The sequence below is a fragment of the Moschus berezovskii genome, chromosome 4 (assembly GCF_049115385.1).
Source record: "Moschus berezovskii isolate FMDL1 chromosome 4, NW_MosBer_1.0, whole genome shotgun sequence".
In the NCBI taxonomy this organism is placed as follows: Eukaryota; Metazoa; Chordata; class Mammalia; order Artiodactyla; family Moschidae; genus Moschus; species Moschus berezovskii.
Window position 1 is genome coordinate 22,030,241 of NC_142463.1, and position 23,826 is coordinate 22,054,066.

General features: G+C 36.9%; 1 protein-coding gene and 1 non-coding gene across 2 annotated transcripts in view; both read right to left on the bottom strand.

Annotated features, from left to right (window-relative positions):
* The window catches only part of STIL (STIL centriolar assembly protein), a 63,965-nt gene that overhangs the window by 15,307 nt on the left and 24,832 nt on the right, over nucleotides 1-23,826 (bottom strand). Inside the window, exons 8-15 of the mRNA XM_055402190.2 lie at nucleotides 23,726-23,809; nucleotides 22,310-22,396; nucleotides 15,518-15,668; nucleotides 13,518-13,627; nucleotides 9,249-9,363; nucleotides 7,276-8,241; nucleotides 4,329-4,494; nucleotides 899-1,130 (exon numbers count right to left, since the gene is read on the bottom strand). Coding sequence (XP_055258165.2) covers nucleotides 899-1,130; nucleotides 4,329-4,494; nucleotides 7,276-8,241; nucleotides 9,249-9,363; nucleotides 13,518-13,627; nucleotides 15,518-15,668; nucleotides 22,310-22,396; nucleotides 23,726-23,809 — 1,911 coding nt within the window. The remainder of the gene's footprint in view (nucleotides 1-898; nucleotides 1,131-4,328; nucleotides 4,495-7,275; nucleotides 8,242-9,248; nucleotides 9,364-13,517; nucleotides 13,628-15,517; nucleotides 15,669-22,309; nucleotides 22,397-23,725; nucleotides 23,810-23,826) is intronic.
* Nucleotides 9,434-9,540, bottom strand: LOC129541862 (U6 spliceosomal RNA). The gene has a single exon (XR_008682919.1). It is a non-coding gene; the product is annotated as a U6 spliceosomal RNA (small nuclear RNA).

Genomic DNA, 23,826 nt, shown 5'->3' on the forward strand with positions numbered 1-23,826 from the left:
GGCAGTGGCCTTTATATGAAATTATATGTTTCCTGCTGATGCTGTTATTGTCTCCAGAGCTCATGGAAATTCCATGAAGTCAGGAGCTTTGTCTGATCTACCGCTCAATTTCTAGGGCTTAGTTTTTGGCAGCATATGCCAGAAGCTCAAAGAACATTTGCTGAATTTGTTTACAAATTTGCAAAGGATCTGAATTACTTCAGAATCCTTATTTTCTTAATAGAAAATTTCATAATGAAAAATTTCAAATACAAGAGAGTTTAACAAACCACTATGTACACTCAGCTTTAAAAATTATCTACTCAGAGTCTATCTTACTTAGCTCTACCCTTTACCATTTCATCCCCATTAGCTTATTGAGTATATCTTGAATAACAGGTTACATCTCTCAGAAAGAAAGACTCTGTTATTATACACACATAATTGCAGTATGTAAATCTTTATAAAAATTAAAAAAATTCAGGACCCTGGCTCCATCTGGGACCTAGTGTTATCAGACTCTCCAGTGAGGCCTGACATACGTACTTCTGATCTTCAACTGTTCTGATTCAGTCAGACTGTTTTATACATCCAATGACTGACATCTGGGAATGGTCATAGAAGACTCAGAATTGTCTTTTATAGGGAATTCCCTGGCATTTCAGTGGTTAGAAGTCCAGTGGTTAGGACTCCATGCTTCCACTGCAGGGGGCATAGGTTAGATCCCTGGTGGGGGAAACTAAGATCCCATATGACGAGTGGTGCGGCCAAAGAACTGTCTGTTACATAGGAACCACATTAGGAAAGACACCATGAAAATACTTCTACAAAACAAACAGTTTCTGAGTTAGACTACCAGAGGAATATTAGAATTAAAAAAGAAAAAAAGAAGATGAATACTGAATCAAAGAGATCTTACTTGGATATACAAAGTTGGTGATTAAATTCTTCTTCCACAGCAACGTTACTCTCTTCAAAACTGGGAATATCAACAGCCTTTAACGAAGAAGCACTACCTGGAGTACTTGTGACTTCATTATTAATATCAACAGAAAAATTCATGTCCTCACTGGAAATCTTGGTATCATCTTGCCTCAGCTGAGATTCAGGCTCTTGATTGTCACCTGCCGCATTCCAAAACAAGCTGGCACCTGGAGATGGTTTAACAGATGATTTAACAGATGCAGAAACAGACACTCAATTATAAAAAATAATTCTCTGACAAACTTTTGTTAAGTAACATTAGCTATATTATTTTAACACAATTACCTAGAACTGTTTTCAGATCATATTTTCTCAGAAATGCCATGAAGAAATAAATGAAAAGTGAAAAGAGAGGAAACTGAGTACAAAGGGAAAGAGGACCTTTCAGGCCCTGACTCTTCAAGAGGTGTGGCTCTCATGACGGGTTTTACCTGTCAAGGTTCTGAATATGATTTGGAGTATATATGTGTTTTGAAAACTGCTGTTCTGAAAAACAGGAGAAATTATATAAAATGCAATTCCTTGGGCTCTTTGATTTTGATTCTTAAACACAATATTTATGAGACTATATTAGGGTTATATCAGATATATGTAATATAAGACAAGTAAAAATAAAATATTTCCCAAGTTTTATAGATCATTTGCACAATTATTTGCATGTATTATTATTTGCTTACTGATTTTCTTTAAATCAACTCACTGTTTCACCTAGCTGCATCATTTCTGTGAAATCATAGATTTTTATGTGCTAGTTATATTTTTTTCTAATACTTATAGGAATAAATATATCTACACAATATAAAATAGTAATCTGTATACTACACCAAATCATCTTTTGAATCTGAGAGATATGCATTCCACATTTTGAGAAATATTGCGATACATATATGATTTAAAGAAATAAAGTTAAAAGCAAAGATTAAATTCAAGTCAAAATTGTTTCCATTTTGAGCATCAACTTGGATGATTTTATAAACATAAATTAATAAAAGGATAATTTATTTTTGTATTCACTAAGCATTTTAAAAAATCCCTAGTCAGGGATCTAAGATCCTGCAAGCCACACAGCACAGCCCTCCCCAAAAATAAAAGGACAACTTAGAAAAGTTATGTAAGTGGTGCTAGTCTTCCTGAACACGCACCAATATATAGCCTTAGGAATTAAGTATTATCATAGACAGCCACTTAATTCAAATGACTAATAATTCATATTTCTGCATATAAGTCAAAGCTCTAAATATGACTCTATGAGATTTCAAAATATTTGAAATATACATCATGCTTGAAAACTTGTTTCAAATAATTTCAGGATATCAGTCTGATTTAGGCATCAGGTTAGGTAATGAGATACAACAGTCAATAAAAGTTTAGTCTAGTGACAGATACAGATGATGAACTGGAATACAGTAAGTAGAGCGCTTCACAAGAGGACACAGAAGGAAACTGCACTTTTTGGTTGGTTTATCTCATAATACTCCTTTACCACCACCCTCTACAACACACATGCAACTCTCATCCTTGCAATTAACAAAGATGGGACTCCAGCAGACATGTCCCTATTACTTGCTTCTCAATCCCCTTATCCCTGAACCAGGGATTAAAGTCTAATCCAAACTAGACCATTCAGGTTCTCTGCATTTTGAAGTTGAGACTGAAGGATCATACTGTGGTTTGTGTACATGGGTAGAACTGTATAACAGAAGCTCTGGGGCTCTGGGTGAGCTGTATTTGTAAAATGTAAAGCAGTGAAAACTCTATCAGAGTTGATAAAACAGCCATGTGTAATAACTGGATACTACAATGATTTTCTAGTTTCTGCGTCTAGTTTTTCTCTGAAGTCCAGCCCAATTCTTGTCCTTGGTTTTCATGAAGCATCCCAATATCCTTCCAGTAAATTCCCCCTCCTTGCTTAGTTCAAAGTGGCTTACGTTACTTGCCGCTAAAACAATCTTAATACTGAGTAATACCTGAATTTGACTTATAAATGTACATGAGGTTCTTGCTATCCTCCCTCATTGCTGCCCTCTTCATGAAGTTTAGATAACATATGGGTACAGATAAAGAATTTAGCAATCTGTCTTCCTTGTTAATGCTCTCTCTTAAATTTGTATTCTCCAGGCTCAAACCTTCATCTGTTACTTTCACAACTCTTATGTCATCGATCCACTCCACTTTCCTAACATTTGAGTATTACTATCTACATTTCCAAAAGTAGCCCAATCTGAACAGATATTTAGACTGAACTCATCTCCTCTTCTCTGCTTCTCTAACTTGCCTCCCTGTCATCCAAGCTCAAAATCATGAAGTAATTTTTATTTTCACCTTTAATAAATGTTTAATTTTGGAATAATTCTAGATTCACAGAGAAGATAAAACAGAGAATTACTGTGTATTCCTCACCCAGTTTTCCCTGTTGTTAACATCTTACATTATCATGGTACATTTTTCAAAATCAAGAAAACAGTCTTGGTACATTATTATTAACTCCAGACTTTGTATTTTACCAATTTTTCCACTAATGTCCTTTTTCAGTTTCAGGATCCAATCCAGGATAATCACATGGCATTTAACTAAAATAACTTGAATCTTCCCTCTTCCAACTGCCATATCCAATTAGTTTTCAAATCTTATCAACACTGTACATGACTCTTCCTCTTCAGTCTTATAACCATCACCATGTATACTAGACATCTTGCAAGATACTGAACACACAAAAATGTTCTTAAAGATCTCATAGTCTGATTGTGAGGAAATGTGTAAACACATAGATGTCATTTATATTATTGATTTTTTTAAAAGGCCTTCTATTTTGCTTACAAGATGAAGCAGACACAGCTTTGTGAAAGACGTAGTAATGGCTGTCCGTGACACAGTAATGAGTAGAGTACTAGACAACTCAGAACTCTGTGTTGTTTCTCTAAGCCCATATTTTCTCTACCCAATCTGTTCTGCCATCTCTCAATTCCACCAAGATCCTACATTCCCTTCGAGGCCCACAATCAATAACACTGCATGGATGAAATCTTCCCTGACGCCCTAAACCACAGATGACTTCTCTTATTAGAACTGGGTCCAGCTTGGAAAAGCAGCAGAAACAAACAACACATTATGTTATGTGGTTTCCAATCTGTTTTCAGGTAGAGTTTTATTTCATAAAGAGTAAAATCACACAAAGAGTTAAGTTACACGCTCATCACCTTGGTTTAAATTCTATGTGTACCCACTCCAGTGTTCTTGCCTGGAGAATCCCAGGGATGGGGAAGCCTGGTGGGCTTCCGTCTATGGGGTCACACAAAGTTGGACACGACTGAAGTGACTTAGCAGCAGCAGCAGTACTATGTACAAATTAAGAAAAATGAAATTACCTGTGCTCACAGCAATGCTTACACTTCTTCTCATGTGCAAAGCAGGGGGAGACTGTGCTTCCATGGAAACCAACTCCATTTGTCTTGCAGCTTGCGTTGTGTCTTCAACAGTGGTTGTCTTAGGGGAACAGGGCTGCAGAGACTGTGCTTCTAACAAACGCTGAATCTGTATCAATTAAAAACACTTTTTTATGTATGTTTATGACAGTGAAGTAATCAACCAAACTGACAGAAGAGTTTAACAATGAATTACAAAGTTCCCCGGTTATAAATAACTGAGTTTTAACTATGTTTCTCACATTTCAACTAGATTATATCATAAAACTTATTCAATGCTGAAAATCATTGTCATTAGTTATTAAGAAGCATTTAAATGGCTACCTATTAAAAGTAAAAACTTAGGTGCTTAGATCAACATTCATAAATTGACACTCATGTAGAAAAGCCTTAATGTTAACACTGTGACATTTTATTTCTATTTCACTTATGAATCAAAAGTAAGATAGAGGGCATTCTCTAATTCTACATACCAAATTTGAACACTTTTTTTACACAAGATTCATTTTATTAAGGTCACCCAGAATTGTCCATGTTTGGTTATGTTGCAACTGGAAATATTAATAACAATCTCTAACACTGAGTGCTTCCTGTTTACGAGACATTACAATAAGAGCTTTTATGTATGATTTTTACAACAACCCCATGAATATTGTACTACTAGTAAGCACAGTTTACAGAGAAAAAACCTGAGGCAATAAAAATAAAGTTACTTGCCCAGGTCACATAATTAACAAGTAGTAAAGCGGAAGTTCAAGCACCAAAAGCTTCCCCTCCTACCATAAAACTTATCCCTTTATAGGCGGGTGGAAGGGATGCTCAAGAGGGAAGGAATCTATAGCTACAACCGATTCATGATGTTGTACGGCAGAAACCAACACAACATTGTAAAGCAATTAGCCTCCAATTTAAAAGAAAAAAAAAAAGAACTTATCCCTGTAAAGTGTGCAATTCCATAGTTTTTAGTATATTCTCAAAGTCTGCATCCATCACCACCATCTAACTCTACAACATTTTCATTAACCTTTGCAAAATCTTTGTACCCACTAGCTGTCACTCTCCATGGCTCCAGAATCTACGCTCTGGCAACCACTAATCTACTTTCTATCTCTATACCTGTGTGTGTGCTAAGTCGCCTCAGTCATGTCCAACTCTGTGCAACCCTATGGACTGTAGCCTACCTGCCTCCTCTGTCCAAGGGATTCTTCAGAGAAGAATACTGGAGTGGGTTTCCATGCTCTCCTCCAGGGGATCTTCCCAACCCAGGGATCAAACTCACATCTCTTATGTCTCCTGCTTTGACAGGCAGGTTCTTTACCACTAGTGCCACCTGAGAAGCCACTGTATCTCTATAGATGTACCTATTCTGGACATTTGATAGAAATGAAACCAAACAACACGTGGCCTGATATCTTGCTTTTTTCATTTAGCATAACATTTTCAAAGTTCATCTGTGCTGTAGTACCTATCAGTACTTCATTCCTTTTGATGACTGAAATATTCCATTGTATATATAATGTCACATTTGTGTTCATCTATTCATCAGTTGATGGACTTTGGATTGTTTTCCCCCTTGGCTATTATAAACAATGTTGCTATAAACATGTGTGTAAAAGTTTTTGTGTGATCATATTTTTTCATTTCTCTTGGATATACACCTAGGAGTAGAAAAGCCTCCTCTTTTAAACACTGTAATATTGTTTCCCTATAAGTTAAACTTTGTATTCAACTCATCTCATTAATTTTAGCAGATTAACTTTATTAAGTTAAGAAGGTTGCCATTTCCTTTTCCAGGGGATCTTCCCAACCCAGGGATTGAACATAGGTCTCCTGCATTGCAGGCAGATGCTTTACCATCTGAACCACTAGGGAAGCCCATAAGTTACACTGCTGTATTCAACTCATCTCATTAATTTTAGCAGATTAACTTTAATATAGGAAAATAAGTGTTATCACTAAATTATTGACATCAGTAGAAATACAACCTGCATTAATAATACAAAAAGGCATATGTACTTATAGTGGTCCGGAGCATGGGCTTTTGTGTCATGAAGACATAACTTAACTCCTACTCTGTTACCTTTTGGAAAAGCTATTTAGCCACTTGTGAGATTCAATATTACCTAAAACTAAGGTAGTTGTGAGGACTAAGAGACAAATAAGATAATTGTAATTTGCTGTTTACTAAAGCTTCATCCTACACTAAGCACTTTAGATAGATAGATGTGTGTGTATGTGCGTGTACATATACACATATAAATTCATTTAACCATCAGATCTACATATATTAATAACACCAATCATTATTCCCAATTTACAGCTGAGAAAAGTGAGGTTTAGAGAAACTTCACAGGAAATACTTGATAAGACAAAGTTATAGAGATTAAACTAAATGGTAGCAGTGCTGGGATAGGCAGATCAATGGAGAGTACAGTATAGAAACAGATACAAACACATGATACTTTCATTACATTTTTAAATCATTAACAAAAAGATATATTATTCAGTAAATATATGGAGTCAGTCATCTAAGGATAAAAAGAAAAAAAATTTTATCTCGTATAACAAAATAAAATAAAGAAACAAATAAAACCCTGATTGTTGTTTAGTTGCTAAGTTGTGTCTGACTCTTTCGCAACTCCATGGACTGTAGCCTGCCAGGCTTCTTCCATCCATGGGGTTTCCCAGGCAAGAGTAATGGAGTGGGTTGCCATTTCCTTATTCAAATCCTCATTTTCCTAATGTGTAAAACATCAGGGACTAGAATCCAGTTTCCAGGGTCTCTTCTAATTCTGACATTCTGCAATTCTACTTCATAAACTATAGTTACTGAAGAGTTGCCAGTTACTTTTTAAACATTCAGAAATTTAACAGAAGAAAGCTAGCAAACCTGTGCTTGGAGTAGTCGCAGCTGTCTGTCTTGCTCCGTGATGAACCTGTACGCATCTGGAGACAGTCCCATCATTCCATCATCTGACCCAGTCCTGGGTGTGTGCACACGTAGTGCACAAGGCCATGGGCTACAGAAGTCCACATGCGGAGGCAGTCTTGCCACAGGCGATGGTTCTGCATTGCTGTGGGAAGAACAACCCCCCATGTTTCCCTGAGGTCTCAAGGCTATAGGACTACTTGAAGAAGAGAATGCATTATGGTACTGAGCTGGACATCCACTTGGATGAAATAATGAATGTTTTTGAAGGGTTTCAGACTTGAGGTCTTGAACAGATCCTACTGTATTCATTCCTTGCCAAGAATTTATTGGACTATACTGAATATGGCCATGATGCTGACAACAACTGCAAACATTTGTGGAATAGTAGGATGGAGGCAGGGGAGTAGGTATTTGAAATTCCATCGGTCTTCCTGAATTATGGGGTGAAAAAACAAAATTGTGTGGGTGGGACTGTGGGGCAAGAGAAGACTGCTTGGAATTAAACGTGGAGGATCTTACAGGATACTCTTCTTTGTGTACATTTGCAGCAGAAATTGTTTGAAGCTTTTCAGATGTATCCGAGGATAGTCCATTAAAAGAGGGCTTACTACTGTTCCTGATATTGGAGTTCCCTTTCTTACACGTAGACAGCTGCCTTACTTTGCAGTGTCTCAAAGGAGCAGTGTCTTGGTTTAAATGATTTGGTAGCCCTCTGAAGGAAGGCTCTCCAGCTTCTGCTTCTGGTCTGTGTTTCTCATCACAAAGCTGGGGTTGTGACTGCTCAAGGTGCTCCGAATGGTTAATCAACAAAGGAGGATTTTCATTATTCACCATTTCCAATGGGTTAGGCACAGGGGTTGGTTCTATGGAGTTTCCATCCAACACAAGTGAAAGTTCAGGAACTGATGGCTGGATCTTAGAAACCTAGAAGTGGGAAAGAAATGAAAGAAGAAAAAGTACCTTTCAGGAGAATGATATATGCTTCATTTTCCTTAAGCTAGTATTTTCCAAATGGTATCCAGTTATTTAATAAAAAGTATTGATTATTTAGACAGTTGACAAATATTTGCTGGGCATCTTCTATGTGCTAGTACCAGGAACACAATTATGAACAAAATAAATAAGGTCCTTGCCCTCACAAACTTATTTAACAATGAAACTCTTTTCATTGGAACACCAATTAACGTTGCTTAGATCACAGAACTCAAAATAGGAAACAGACTTTTTTTACCCTCTCTGCAAAAACAAAAAAATTATCAGACCAGATGCTTCAACACATCTAGTAAGTGAAGTGAAGTCGCTCAATCGTGTCCAACTCTTTGTGACCCCATGGACTAGAGCCCACCGGGCTCCTCCATCCATGGAATTTTCCAGGCAAGAGTACTGGAGTGGGTTGCCATTTCAATCTCCAAAGAATAATGTTTTTTTTATCTTAATAAGAAAGGGTCTTCCAGTAAGTATTTCAAAATATCATACTAAGTGAAATTATTCACTGCTATTCTTTTTATCGATATCAACTAAAAGATCTGGAGATCCAAAAAGAGTAAGTAAAGTACTCGCTGTGGTGAATTTGGTTATAATATTAATTTAAGAAAACTTTCCCATTCCTTTTTCTTGTAATAAGTAACTAGTCCAATTAAGACAGAACAATTCTAAAATAACCCACTAGTTCGCCTCAATAAAAAAATTATGATGGGTTGCTAGCAATCTCCAAAAGCAAGTAGAATGTTTTCTCAAAATATGGAGATAAGAAACAATGTTGAGTTCTGGTGATATTACAAAATGTGTACATATTCATATATATTATTACATATAATAATTAAATGTACCTCTGAGGAATATACGATATATATCTTTATATATTATTGAGTGCTTTAATATGAGACTTTTAGGTTTCTAATTACAAAGGTGAGTTCTAAGACCAGTGATACCTTCTGACTCACTGGATGAGGACTAGGAATTGGTCTTGGAGAAACATCTTCATCTTCAACACCAGAGTCATGATCATTTGTTGGCATTTTCCCTGGAGGTAACTTCTGGGAAGAGCTAAAGAACAAAGGGGAGAAAAAGTAAGTCTTCAGTAATCAGTATTCATTTGTTCTTTCTTTTTTCAAAAAAATATCTGGAACACTTCATGAATTTGCATGTCACAACTGTACAGAGGCCAAGCTAATCTTCTCTGTATCATTCTAATTTTAGTATATGTGCTGCTGAAGTGAGCACTCTTCTTTCATTTTGAAGCTGAATAAGGTCCTTTAATTAGACACAGTAGTATCTTGATCACTTAATTTAGTATCTGACAGCCACAAATTATTTTATTTTTCAAGCCAGTGTCAGATGATCAGGAAAGTTGAGCCAGTCAGACTCATGCTTAATAATTTATCCCCTTCTCCTGACCATGGCAAGTTTAACCCACTTATTCTTTTTTTTAACTTATTTTTTATTAAAGTATAGTTGAATTACAATGTTGTGTTAATTACTGCTGTACCGCAAAGTGACTAAGTTATATATACATACATACATACATATACATACATACACATTCTTTTTCATATTCTTTTCCATTATAGTTTAATCACAGGATATTGAATAATTTCCCTGTGCTATACAGTAGGACTGTGTTGTTTACCCATTCTGTATATACCCGTTTGCACCTGCTAATCCCAAACTCCCAATTCAACCCTCTCCAACCCACTTGCCCCTTGGCAACTACCAGTCTATTCTCTATGTCCCCGATTCTGTTTCTGTTTCATGGATTCATTTATTTCATAGATTCCACATATATCACATGGTATCTGCCTTTCTCTTTTTGATTTACTTCGCTTAGTATGATCATCTCTAGTTGCATCCATAACCCAGTTATTCTTAAGTCATAATAAAGCAAATTACTGAGTATTTTCTGATTAACCACTTTAAGGAGCATAGAAATACATAAGATATAGAATTTACCATAAAAAAATCTATCACCTGATGAAAGAGATGTACACTCACTATATTAAACACATTAAACACTCACTGTGTTAGAAAGAAAAATCAAGTAAGGAATTACATTTTCCTGTGTACTTATATCTGTTATGGTAAACTACTCTGAGACTAACTGAAGGACCTCCTTCCATTTAGTCAGTTGCAGTTATTGTGTCACAAGTATTGTGCCTCAATAGAACATAGAAAAAGTTTTGAGTGTTGGTACTGAATTTCAAATGCTGAAATTAGAGTTTAAGACTAAAATTTGAAAGAATATATACATCAGGTTTTTGTGCATCCTAAACTAAATAAAATCTCAATAAGATGAGGTAGGGAAGATGAAGGAAAAGCCAGAAGGAAGCTAAGAGAGTTTAGACATTAATGGAATTTTGAAGAAAGGGTCCTGTCTCCATAGCAGGCTGAACAACAGAAACCCTTAAGTAGACGTGGAAGATATGACAGCAGAATAGACCTTTGTCCCAAACCTTGGCAGTCTGGAGAGGCAAACACAGAGTTCTTTCTGTGCCAAGGTGCTGCAATGAAACAATCCCACAAAGCTCTCCTGCCATACCCAAGAAGGACATGGCGAATACAGAATGATATTCCATATGCCTCCGCACAGCATGGACAAGACACAGAGAACCAGTGACCTGAACAGGTTAAAGAGGTTGCAGCAGGAACCTGTACAACCGACTGTCAAAGACCAGATGCAAAAGAAAACATCTCAGCAGATGGCCAAGTGGTGTGGGTGGATGAGAATCACGTCACCCCACATCACCAGTAGTGGCACAGTGTTAGTGAAAGTGATAGTCGTGTCCGACTCTTTGTGTCCGCATGGAAGGTAGCCTGCCTGTAGGGCAGCCTGGTGGGCTACAGTCCATGGAATTCTCTACCAAGAATACGGGACTGGGTTACCATTCCCTTCTCCAGGGGATCTTCCCAACCCAGGGATTGAACCCAGGTTTTTTGCATTGGCAGGCAGATTCTTTACCATCAGAGTCACCAGGGAAGCATAGGGCATAGCATTAGTCCCTCTAAATTACAAGAAACCTCAGAGGAAACAGGATAAACAGATCTTGAATTGATTGAAATTTGGCTTCCATAACTGCACATAATGAAGAGGGGCTCAAAATGGAAATTAAGTACATTACTTTTTAAATTTTGGCCATGCCACATGGCTTGTGGATCTTAGCTCCCTGATCAGGGATCGAACCCAGGCCTCAGCAGTGAAAGTGCTGAGTCCTAACCACTGGAACACCAGGGAATTCCCTCAATTACTTTTAAAAAGAAAACAAGTGGGCACAGTTTCGATCCCTGGTTGGGGAACTAAGATCCCACATCCCGTGTAGTGCAGCCAAAAATTAAAAAAAAACTCACTGTGACCTTTTTTTTAGCACTCAAACAAAAAGAAAAAAGCTTAACGTTGTATAATTTCAACAAGTTATCTCGGGATAAACATTTTACTAAAATTCAAATCTAAAAATTACTGATCTTTATCAAAGCTTTGGTCAGAGCTGAAAACAGACATTGTTTTTCAACAAAGTTAAAGAAATTACCAAGCGTCCCCTTAACTTGGTTTTTTCTTCCATAAACATTCAATAAAATCTTGAAAAAAGCCTTAAACCTTCAGTCAATGGTGGTGTTCCTGCAAGTCTATAAGAATATAGTTTTCTGGTGATCTAGCCTGTTTCAAGAATAACTTAAAATGCCCAAAGATAGAGTTTACTTCAGATATCTTTCTAATCCCCAGAATCTGTGAATATGTTAGTGAACAAGGAAAAAGGGAGTTTGCAGATGTCCTTAAGGTAAGAATCTTGAGATGTGGAGATTATCCTAGATGATCAGGTAAGCTCAATGTAAACACAATGGTCCTTATAAGATGGAGTCAAGATAAGAGTCAGGGAAGGAGATGCAAGGACAGAAACAGAAGTCAGAGAGAGAGATTTGAAGATGCTATGCTTCTAGCTTTGAAGGTGGAGTAAGGACCACCAGACAACAAGGAAGGCAGGTGGCCTCTAGAAGTTGGAAGAAGGAACATGGATTTACCACTAAAACTTCCAAAGAGAATGCAGCCCTACCATCACTTTAATTTGAGCTGCAAGGGCCCATTTTGGACTCCTGACTCCTAGAAGCAGAAGGTAATAAATTTGCATCGTTTGATGTCACTATAAAGTGAAGTCACTCAGTCGTGTCCGACTCTTTGCGACCCCATGGACTGTAGCCTACCAGGCTTCTCCGTCCATGGGATTCTCCAGGCAAGAATACTGGAGTGGGTTACCATTTCCTTCTCCAGGGGATCTTCCCGACCCAGGGATCGAACCTGGGTCTCCCGCATTGGGGGCAGACGCTTTAACCGCTGAGCCACCAGGGAAGATGTCACTAGGTCTGTGGTAATTTGTTAGAATAGTAATAGACTAGCAAAAACAAATCTCTCTATGCACTGCTGCTGCTGCTGCTGCTAAGTCGCTTCAGTTGTGTCCGACACTGTGCGACCCCATAGATGGCAGCCCACCAGGCTCCCCTGTCCCTGGGATTCTCCAGGCAAGAACACTGGAGTGGGTTGCCATTTCCTTCTCCAATGCATGAAAGTGAAAAGTGACAGGGAAGTCGTTCAGTCATGTCTGACTCTTCATGACCCCATGGAAGCAGCCTACCAGGCTCCTCCGCCCATGGGATTTTCCAGGCAAGAGTACTGGAGTGGGGTGCCACGGCCTCTATGCACTAGTTGGTTCTATTTCTTTGGAGAACCTTAATACAAAGGGAATATCTACTTTTCCACAAAAGTAGATATTGGACCCAAAAAGTCACAAGCCATTATTTAATATTCTCCAAGTGCATTTGCTTTAGAAGCTTTCTGTTTTAGGTAGAGGAGTTTTTTTACAGTAGGAGTTATTTTTATAGTAGTTTATCTGATAGCCCTAGGTTTAAAACTACAAGGAAGGGAAGACAGAAAGCAAACTAAACAAAAACAGGATGTTTCTTCTTAAGTAAGATAACTTCTTGACAAATACTTTTGTTCCCCTATGTAATAAATCAAGTCAAATGAGAACATTAGAGTTGTCACTTCATTAAAATGATCATCCAACTTACAAATATGAAGGAATGCATTTAAAGTAAGGACACCTGTGGTATAAGATTTACAAACAGTTCCCTCAGAAATAAGTGGGGACTTACTTTAATTATTAAAAACTAATGAAAGTAATTTAAAAAAGCATGATAATAAAAATATCTTTTACCTCTTATTTGAAAGATTCTTAGAAACTTTGTTAAAAAACTCTCTTTCTGCATTCTGGTCTTCAGCGCTCAGTTCAAAACAGACTGGATTTTTGTCAGAAGGTTCAACATTCTGAAATAAAATAGGTCATACTTTGAGATGTGACTTAAATAAACACCAGAGAATACAATGTAGATGAAAAGTAGCTCTGATACACTGGGTAGGAAAGGGAATTCTGATTTCTGTAACTGTAATCTTTCTTTAAAAAAATATTTTTTAAATTGAGATATAATTGACATAACATTATAATACTTTCAGGTATACAACATGATTTGATATTTGAATATATTGTGAAACATCCACCACAATTAAGTCTAGTTAACATTCACCACCATACAGATGATAATTTTTTTCTTATGCTAAGAATTTTCAAAATACAGTATAGTATTATTAACTATACTCACCATGCTGTATATTACATCTCCATGACTAATCTACTTTAAAACTGCAAGTATGTATCTTTGGACTACCTTTGGCCATTTTGGCTGCCCTCAAACCTTCCCTAATCCTGTCACTCTCTTGCAAATCACCGGTTTGTTCTCTGTCCGTGAGTTCAATGAAATGTTTTAATTGTTTTCTAATATTCCACATATAAGTGACATATGGTATTTGTCTATGTTTTATCAATTTCATTTAGCATAATGCCCTCAGAGTCCATCTATGCTGTCACAAATCGCAAGATTTCCTTCCTTTTTTATGGTTGAATAGTTTTCCATTATATAAACATATAATATAAATCATATTTTCTTTACCCATCCATCTGTGGACACTTAGGTTACTTTAATGCCTTGGCTACTGTAAATACTGTTGCAATTAACATGGTGGTGTGGGTATCTTTTTGAGTTAGTGTTTTTGTTTCCTTTGGATAAACACCCAGAAGTGGAATTACTGAATCATATGGTTGGTTCTATTTTTATGCAACCTTTTAAAAAACTATCTATCTGCTTACTATATAAATGAAAGTGAAAACTTAACTTTGCTATATAACTTACAACTTAATAACCAGGATTCAGTTAAATAGTAACTTTAAACTGAGGATACAATCTGAAGACTAAAATGAGTGAAGGATACAGGTCTCTAAAATGGAAATAAGTAATTATACCTCAAAGATGATTATGCTTGTAATTAAAATACAAAAACTTGATTCATGAATCAATACAACCTATAAATGAAATTAAAGACACAAAATAAGATCTGAGTAGAAACACACCATTATTTAGGGATTGTCAATATTTTTGTAAAAAGATACATAATTATTTTTTAGAATTATTTTTTATTATTGGCCTTAGAATGTTTTTCTTAAAAGAATAAATTTCATTTAAAAAAACTTTATTATATTTATTTTTTATTTATTTATTTGGCTATACTGTGTCTTAGCTATGGCATGTGGGATCTAGTTCCCTGACCAGGAAGGAGCACAGAGTCTTAGCCAATGGACCACGAGGCAAATCCCAGCTTAGAATGCTTTTGCATAATGACACTTATGGTTTCAAAGACCTACTTTTTCTGTGACTGTCACCTAAATGTATTTTTATGTATGTTATTGGGTACAGCAACAATCCACTCTGATTCCAAGGATTACATATTATAGATGCTGACTTTTAACTATGAGGAATCATTTTTTATACCCATAATTTAAAAAATTAATTTTCAGGACAAAGGAAACACTAAGATCACAAATTAACTCTCAATATCATAAAATGAGACAATACATAAATTCTTGATATAGTATTAAAAGGTTTTAGAAAAACATGGAAAAGTTACTCTGTGAATTTGGTTCTGGACGTATGTCCTAAAATTTACAAAACGAAATTAACCATAAATGAATAAAGTTAATATTAAGTAAGACTGATCAAAAATAAAGAAAGCCTAATGCTTTGAGTTACTGTTTTAAAGGGTAGAGACCATTGGGTTTAAAAGGCCAAGAGTCATTCGTGTGCTAGGTGATCCAATCACACTTACTTTGAAAAGGCGTAATGTCTCCTTGCTAGTTAGTAGCTGGAATCGAAGGTCAGGTGACCTGCCATCACAAGGGAGGCATTCATAAAATTCAGGGTCCTTATGTGTCACAGAATAGAGAACTATGATGAAATTTCCAGATTCCGAAAAAACCCTGGACAAAAAAATTGCCATTTACTTAAAGTTTATTGAAAATAACAAAAGCACAGCAAAGAATTCTATGTGAGTCTCTCAACTGAGTTAACAGACTAAACAGTCCAATTTTTGGAAGAAAACTGAAGAGCAAACCTATGCTTACTTTTCCCTGACCGGGTCTTGAACCCACACTCCCTGCAATTAATTTTTACTGGAGTATAGTTGATTTACAATGTTGTGTTAGTTTCTGCTATACAGCAAACTGCATCAGTTACATAACATACAGCCCCTCATTTTCAGATTTCCTTCCCATTTTGGTCACCACAGAGCATTAAGTAGAGTTCCATGTGCTCTGCAGTAGATTCTCATTAGTTACCTACTTTATACATAGTAGTATATATATGTCAATCCCAATCTCCCAATCCATCCTACCCACCACCCCCCTTGATATCCATAGGTTTGTTCTCCACATCTGTCTATTTCTGCTTTGCAAATAAGTTCAGTTCAGTTCAATTCAGTTGTTCAGTCGTATCCGACTCTTTGCAACCCCATGAACCACAGCACACCAGGCCTCCCTGTCCATCACCAACTCCTGGAGTTCACTCAAACTCATGTCCATCGAGTCAGTGATGCCATCCAGCCATCTCATTCTCTGTCGTCCCCTTCTCCTCCTGCCCCCCATCCTTCCCATCATCAGAGTCTTTTCCAGTGAGTCAACTCATTGCATGAGGTGGCCAAAGTATTGGAGTTTCAGCTTTAGCATCAGTCCTTCCAATTAATCTGTATCATTTTCTTAGATTCCATATACAAGTGATATTATTTGTTATCTGTTTTTCTCTTTCTGACTTACTTCACTCAGTATGACAATCCCTAGGTCTATCCATTATCTCTGCAAATGGCCCAATTTTGTTCCTTTTCATGGCTGAGTAATACTCCATTATATTATATATATATATATATATATATGCACCATATCTTCTTTATCCATTCTTCTATTGATGGACATTTAGGCTGCTTCCATGTCCTGGCTATTGTAAATAGTGCTACATTGAACATTGGGGTGCATAAATCTTTTGGAATTACAATTTTTTTTCCAGGTATATGCCCAGGAGTGGGATTGCTGGGTAATATGGTAGTTCTATTTTTAGTTTTTTAAGGAACCTCCATACTGTTCTCCACAGTGGCTGTACCAATTTATAATACATCCTCACCAACAGTGTAAGAGAGTTCCCTTTGCTCCACATCTTCCCCAGCATTTATTGTTTGTAGATTTTTTGATGATGACCATTCTGACCAGTGTGAGATAATACCTCATTGTAGCTTTGATTTGCATTTCTCTAGTAAGTGATGCTGAGCATCTTTTCATGTGTTTGTTGGTCTGTATGTTTTCTTTGGAGAAATGTCTACTTCTATATAGGTTTTCTGCCCATTTTTTCACTGGGTTACTTGGTCAATCCTAAAGGAAATCAGTCCTGAATATTCATTGGAAGGACTGATGCTGAAGCTCCAATACTTTGGCCACCTGACGTGAAGAACTGACTCACTGGAAAAAACGCTCATTCTGGGAAAGGTTGAAGGCAGGAGGAGAAGGGGACGACAGAGGATGAGATGGCTGGATGGCATCACCAACGCCATGGACATGCGTTTGGGCAAGCTCCAGGAGTTGGTGATGGACAGGGAAACCAGGCGTGCTGCAGTCCATGGGGTCGCAAAGAGTCGGACACAACTAGCGACTAACTGATGCTGACTGCTTGGTTTCGATATTGAGCCGCATGAGCTGTTTATATATTTTGGAGATTAATCCCTTGTCAGTCGCTTCATTTGCAAACATTTTCTTCCATTCTAGGGGTTGTCTTTTTGTTTGGTATATGGTTTCCTTTGCTGTGCAAAAGCTTTTAAGTTTAATTCGGTCCCACCTATTTATGTTTATTTTCATAACTCCAAGAGGTGGGTCAGAAAAGATCTTGCTACAATATATGTCAGTGAGTGTTCTGCCTATGTTTTCTTCTAAGTTTTAGAGTGTCCGTCCTTACATTTAGGTCTTTAAATTATTTTGAGTTTATTTTTGTGTATGGTGTTAGGTGGTGTTGTTTAGTCGATCAGTCATGTCTAACTCTTTGTGACTCCATGGACTGTAGCTAGCCAGGCTCCTCTGTCCATGGGATTTCCCAGGCAAGAATACTGGAGTAGGTTGCCATTTTCTTCTCCAGGTATGGTGTTAGGGAGCATTCTAATTTCAGTCTTTTACATGGAGCTGTTGAGTTTTCCCAGCACCACTTATTAAAGAAGGTTGTCTTTTCTCCATTGTATACTCTTCTCTTTGACATAGATTAGATGACTATAGGTACATGGATTCATTGCTGGGCTTTCTATCCTATTCCACTGGCTGATATTTCTGTTTCTGTGCCAGTACATATTTTTTCATACTGTCTTGATTAATGTAGTTTTGTAACATAGTCTGAAGACAGGGAACCTAATTCCTCCAGATCAATTTTTCTTTTTCAAGATTGTTTTGGCTATTTGAGGTCTTTTGTGTTTCCATAAAAATGGTATAATTTTTTGGTTCTAATTCTGTGCAAAATGCCACTGGTAATCTGAGAGGGATTACACTGAATCTGTAGATTGCTTTGGGTAGGACAGCCATTTTTAGAATACTGATTCTTCCTATCTAAGAACATAGCACATCTCTCTATCTGTTTGTATCATATTCGATTTCTTTCACCAGTATCTTATAGTTTTCTGAGTACAGGTCAGGTTAGACAGGTTTATTCCTAGGTATTTTATTCTTTTTGCTGCAGTGGTAAATGGAACTGTTTCCTTAACTGCATTTGCTAGTTCTTACTTGACAATCCTGGATGTCCTTCCATGTCACTATTCTATACTGCTGCTGCTGCTAAATCACTTCAGTCGTGTCCGACTCTGTGTGACCCCATAGATGGAAGCCCACCAGGCTGCCCTGTCCCTGGGATTCTCCAGGCAAGAACACTGGAGTGGGTTGCCATTTCCTTCTCCAATGTGTGAAAGTGAAAAGTGAAAGTGAAGTCGCTCAGTCGTGTCCGACCCTTAGCAACCCCACGGACTGCAGCCTACCAGGCTCCTCCATCCATGGGATTTTCTAGGCAAGAGTACTGGAGTGGCTTGCCATTGCCTTCTCTGCTATTCTATACTATACCTTTGATATTCTTTGCTAGTTACTATCCAGTAATATAACATACAGATGTGCTATTACTGATTCACATAGACTTCTAAAAGTGGGTATTTAAATTATTTACAGTATTTCACTATTGTAAACAATGATAAAATGAATATTCATTTTGTTCACTACATGACTCAACAAATATTTGTAAAGTAATCAAGAGCCCTTAAAACACACACCAAAACCCAGTCTTTAAAAATACTTTTAGTTCTCTACTCTGTAAAATGTTGAATGAAAATGATTTGGGGATATATTATACTATTAACAAAATAAGGCAGTGGGGATTTAGGAGATAGAATGCCCATTCTGTTCAATTCCTCGCTTGAGAGTCAGATAAGACCACTGATCAGAATGCTGTCAAGTATCAACCTAAGCTATGCCAACCAATACTGATGCCTCCTTGGTTAAAGGGTGGCATTAGAGTCCAGGTATCAAAGAAACTGCCTAATGCTTCAGACTAACAGAGAGAGCTTCAAAACTAACTTTACCGAGCATTTACTATCAATAAGTAATTAAAGCAAGACCAAGTCACTGATAATAAAACTTAATTGTACTAATATGCTAAAATGAACATTTAATTTCTGTTTTATTGCAAGGAAAACTAATTGGATTTTATAATTAAAATAAAATGTAAAAGGTAGAATTGTAAAAGCTTCTAAAGAGATTTTTATTTTAATAAAAATCCTTTCTAACCAAAATAGAAACAGAAAGGATAAATCTAACTTAAACATCTATTTGGGAAAAAATATTAACCAAAGTCAAATAAAATGCCATTCGGGGGGAAATAAACTTGTGCCTGTGTATCTATAGAGTGCTCAGTCACATCTGGCTCTTTGTGACTCCCACAGACTGGACTGCAGCCCACCAGGCTCCTCTGTCCATGGGATTTCCCAGGCAAGAATACTTGAGTGGGTTTCATTTCCTTCTCCAGAGGATATTCCCGACCCAGGGATTGAACCTGTGTCTCCTGCACTGGCAGGCTGATTCTTTACCACTATGTCACCTGAGAATCCCACCAATACATATATACATATGCACATTTTTATAACATTTATATATATATACAATCTTTGTAGCATATAACACATATATTTTAATAAATACATATACCTCTGTGTGTGCATGTGTGCTTAGTTGCTTCACTAGTGTCTGACTCTTTGCAACCCTATGGACTATAGCCCGCCAGGCTCTTCTGTCCATGGGACTTTCCAGGCAAGAATACTGGAGTGGATTACTTGCCCTCCTCCAGGGGATCTCCCCAAACCAGAGATCGAACCCATGTCTCCTGTGTCTACTGTGCTGCAGGCAGATTATTTACTGCTGAGCCACGAGAGAAGCCCATTTTCTCTATATACTTTACATATTATATAAATGCATACATACAGAGAGTAAGAAAAAGAGCTGTTATAAAGCAATGTGAAAAAGATGTACAATCCAATAGAATAAAGGCAAGAGACATGATTAGGAAGTTCCAAGAAGTTGATGTGATAAAACATCAGAAAAGGCCATGTTTTTCATCTGTCAGGTTTGCAAAGATCAAAGTCTAATGATGGCCCTCCAGTTACCTCTCTGAGGTCTTATTGTTTTTCCCTTCCCTCACTCCTCTCCAGCCACACTACCTCCTTTCTGTGCCTTAAAGATGCAAGGTGATCTTTCACACACAGCCTTTGTAACCATCTGTCTGGGACACTGCCACACGGCTTACTTCCTCATTTCAAATCTTTGCCTGCCTGACTGCCCTATTTACAATTGCAACCCTATCTGCCACTATTTCAACACAACATCTACCTCCCCTGCTTATTTTTCTTCACAGCACTTATCACCTTGTAAAATACTATTTATTTTACTTTTCCTATTAATGCATTTATCTATAGGGTCTTTATTTTGTGTACTGCTTACTGCCAATATCACGAATAGTGCTTGATACATAGTAGGCGCTCAACAAATACTTATTCCACAGTGTTACTGAGGGGATGGAGAAAACAGGCACTGTCAGAAAGATTATAAATTGGTAGTCTTTGAAGAGCAAATTGGCAATATCTACCAAAGCTTCCCAGGTGGCACTGGTGGTAAAGAATCTGCCTGCCAACGCAGGAGATGCAAGAGACATAGGTTCGATCACTGGGTTGGGAAGATTCCTTGGATAAAGGCATGATAACTCATTCCAGTATTCTTCCCTGGAGACTCCCATGGACAGAGGAGCCTGGAAGGGTCTTATACAGTGGGACATGACTGAAGTGACTTAGCATGCACCAAAACTTAAAATTATATGCTATTTCACCCAGAAAAAAACATAGGTATTTATTCTACAAATATACTATTATCTGCACACAAAGATGTATAACACAAAGTTATCTGCAAGGAAAAGGAGCAGTTTTAAAAATGTAGTATCTATTATTTACTATTCAGTTGTAAAACATATGTGTTAAATCTATATGTGCCAAGATTTAGTAATGATCTCTAAGTTATAATGACATAAAGAAAAAAGCAACAGAGAAAAGGGTGAACAGTGTGATCTCACTTTTTATTTAACTTTTATAGGTCAAGAAGGGTGATGTTTGTCTATGCTTCACAAAGGAAGCACTCCTTTAACAGTGGTTGTCTCTGGGGATAGGGTATCTGGGGAAATGGGGTGGAAGAGACATTTTTATTATGCATCTTTATGTATGTCTGATTTATTGTCATGTACTTGCCCTGGCTTTCCATTAAAGTTTCTTTTAAATGTATTATAGCCACCAAAGCAGACAGAAAGAGAATATGGAATTTTCATTTAATAGACAAAGAAAGTAAGAGGCAAATAGTGGTATCATGTACAAAATAAAATGAGGAAGTGAGGTCAAAAAGTTTATTATTTTCAAAGTTTATACTTTAGTTCCCAGAATATCAAACTTCAAGTGTTTCTAAGGGTACTATCAGTAGCACTAAGTAAATAAAACACTTGTAAAAAAATTCTAACTTATTTTCAGTGACATCAATGAAAATTAATCGTTTTTATAAAATAGAATGCTAGAGTACATGATCCCTAGGGTTTATTTTTCCCCACTCATTAAAAATGTATCTTTTGTGTTACAGTACTGTTGTTCAGTCTAGTTCAGTTCAGTCGCTCAGTCGTGTCCAACTCTTTGAGACCCCATGAATCACAGCACGCCAGGCCTCCCTGTCCATCACCAACTCCCGGAGTTAGGCAAGTGAATTTCTTGATATTTCCAAGTTTAGCACAACGTCATCTTTTTTGTCTGGTTTTATTCCTATTTAATATAACATTTGTTTTTCTTGGTGTGTTTGTTCTTCTGGTTTGTAAATAATATAAAAGGTTAAGGCATTGCGTGAATCTTAAATGATACCAATAAAACATAAGTAGAGGAAAAGATCAAAATAAAACCCTATCAAAATAAAAATATCAGTTCAGTTCAGTTGCTCAGTCGTATCCGACTCTTTGCGAACTGATGAAAAATATCACTTACCTTTCTTGAATAGAAGAACTGAACATGTATCGCAAGCAGCAGGCCCATACCTGAGGACTATAGATATGTATAATTCCAGACAGCCAGCTAAAACAAAAAATAGAAATTAAGAACTATAGTCATTTACAAATTAGTATTTAACATTCTTTAGATTATGTTCTTCTCAAGGTAATGTGGCAGAGATTCTTGGCATTCACCAGGAAGAGATTAAAGGGCTTATAATTAAGAAACCTATGAACATTAAACCATGGTGATAATTAGGAGGGAGACTGTAGATATAGCTATAACTATAGATAGATATTTACAGAGATAGCACTACTTTCTGTCCTTTTCCACCTGAAATGGTAGTCAAATGGTGAGAGAGAAAATGGTTAACAATAGAGGTGAAAACAAGAACTAATCAATTAGCCTGCACTAGAAAGAATATTCTGAAATAAGGGAGGATGAAGTTAGCAGCCTAAAACCATAGTTATTGAAAGGACTAAATTCTATAAATATATAAGGTAGCCTGAAACAGAAAATTCTTAGTAGATACTCAGTTAGCAGGAACAACACACAGCCACTATCAAGACCAGAGTGAACAGACAGTAAGTAGATTTCACAGTCCACAAAACATTTGTGCACTTTTATTTTTTAACTCTGCACATACCATTCCCATACATGGGTTTCTTACTCCATCAATCCTTCCTTCTTTTGGCCACACACTTAAGGTCCAGCTCAAGTTTGCCTTTCCACTATCATCTCTCTTAAAAACAGCAATAGAGCTCAGTCTAAACTGTCTATTTCATAGTAAATTATACATTCCTTGAGGAGCTTTAAATCCCAACACAGTATGAAACACAAGACCATGTACAGGGTAAGCACTCAATAAATACTGAATTAAGATAAATTTCTGACTGAGTAATCTATCTAAATGTCATTAACCACTAACTTGAAAGAGACAGCCATAAATACTGAGAATTTCTGGAAAACTGCCTGGCAGTGAATTTTAAACAATGTTATATTCTGAGTCCTGGATTCTTCAAATTGCCTTAAGGACTGGAATAGTGAGTAAAGTTAAAGAAACAGGGCTCTAAGGCTTCAGCTTCAACCAGAAGAATTCAGCTTTGTTTTATATACTAGAATTCTTCCTAAGATTGGACAAAATTCTTGCTTTAATTGGTTCAGCTATTAAAATAAGAAAGCTTAAGCATCATTGGCATTCATGATTTTATAAGGTGAAAGTCGCTTAGTCGTGTCCGTTCCTTTGTGACCCCACGCTGTCCGTGGAATTCTCCAGGCCAGAATACTGGAGTGGGTAGCCTTTCCCTTGATCCGAGTATTAATGACATATTCATAGTAAGAATGATTCACATGTTTATCATATACCTTTACTACATATATGGCTGAAAAGGTTTTAAGTAATGTAATACTTACATCCCCACTAATGGTAGAGAATAGACCTTGGGATCAGATTCCAGCAAAAGTAATAGCTTTCGTGTCTCATCCATGGTGAGATATCTAAACAAGAGACATTC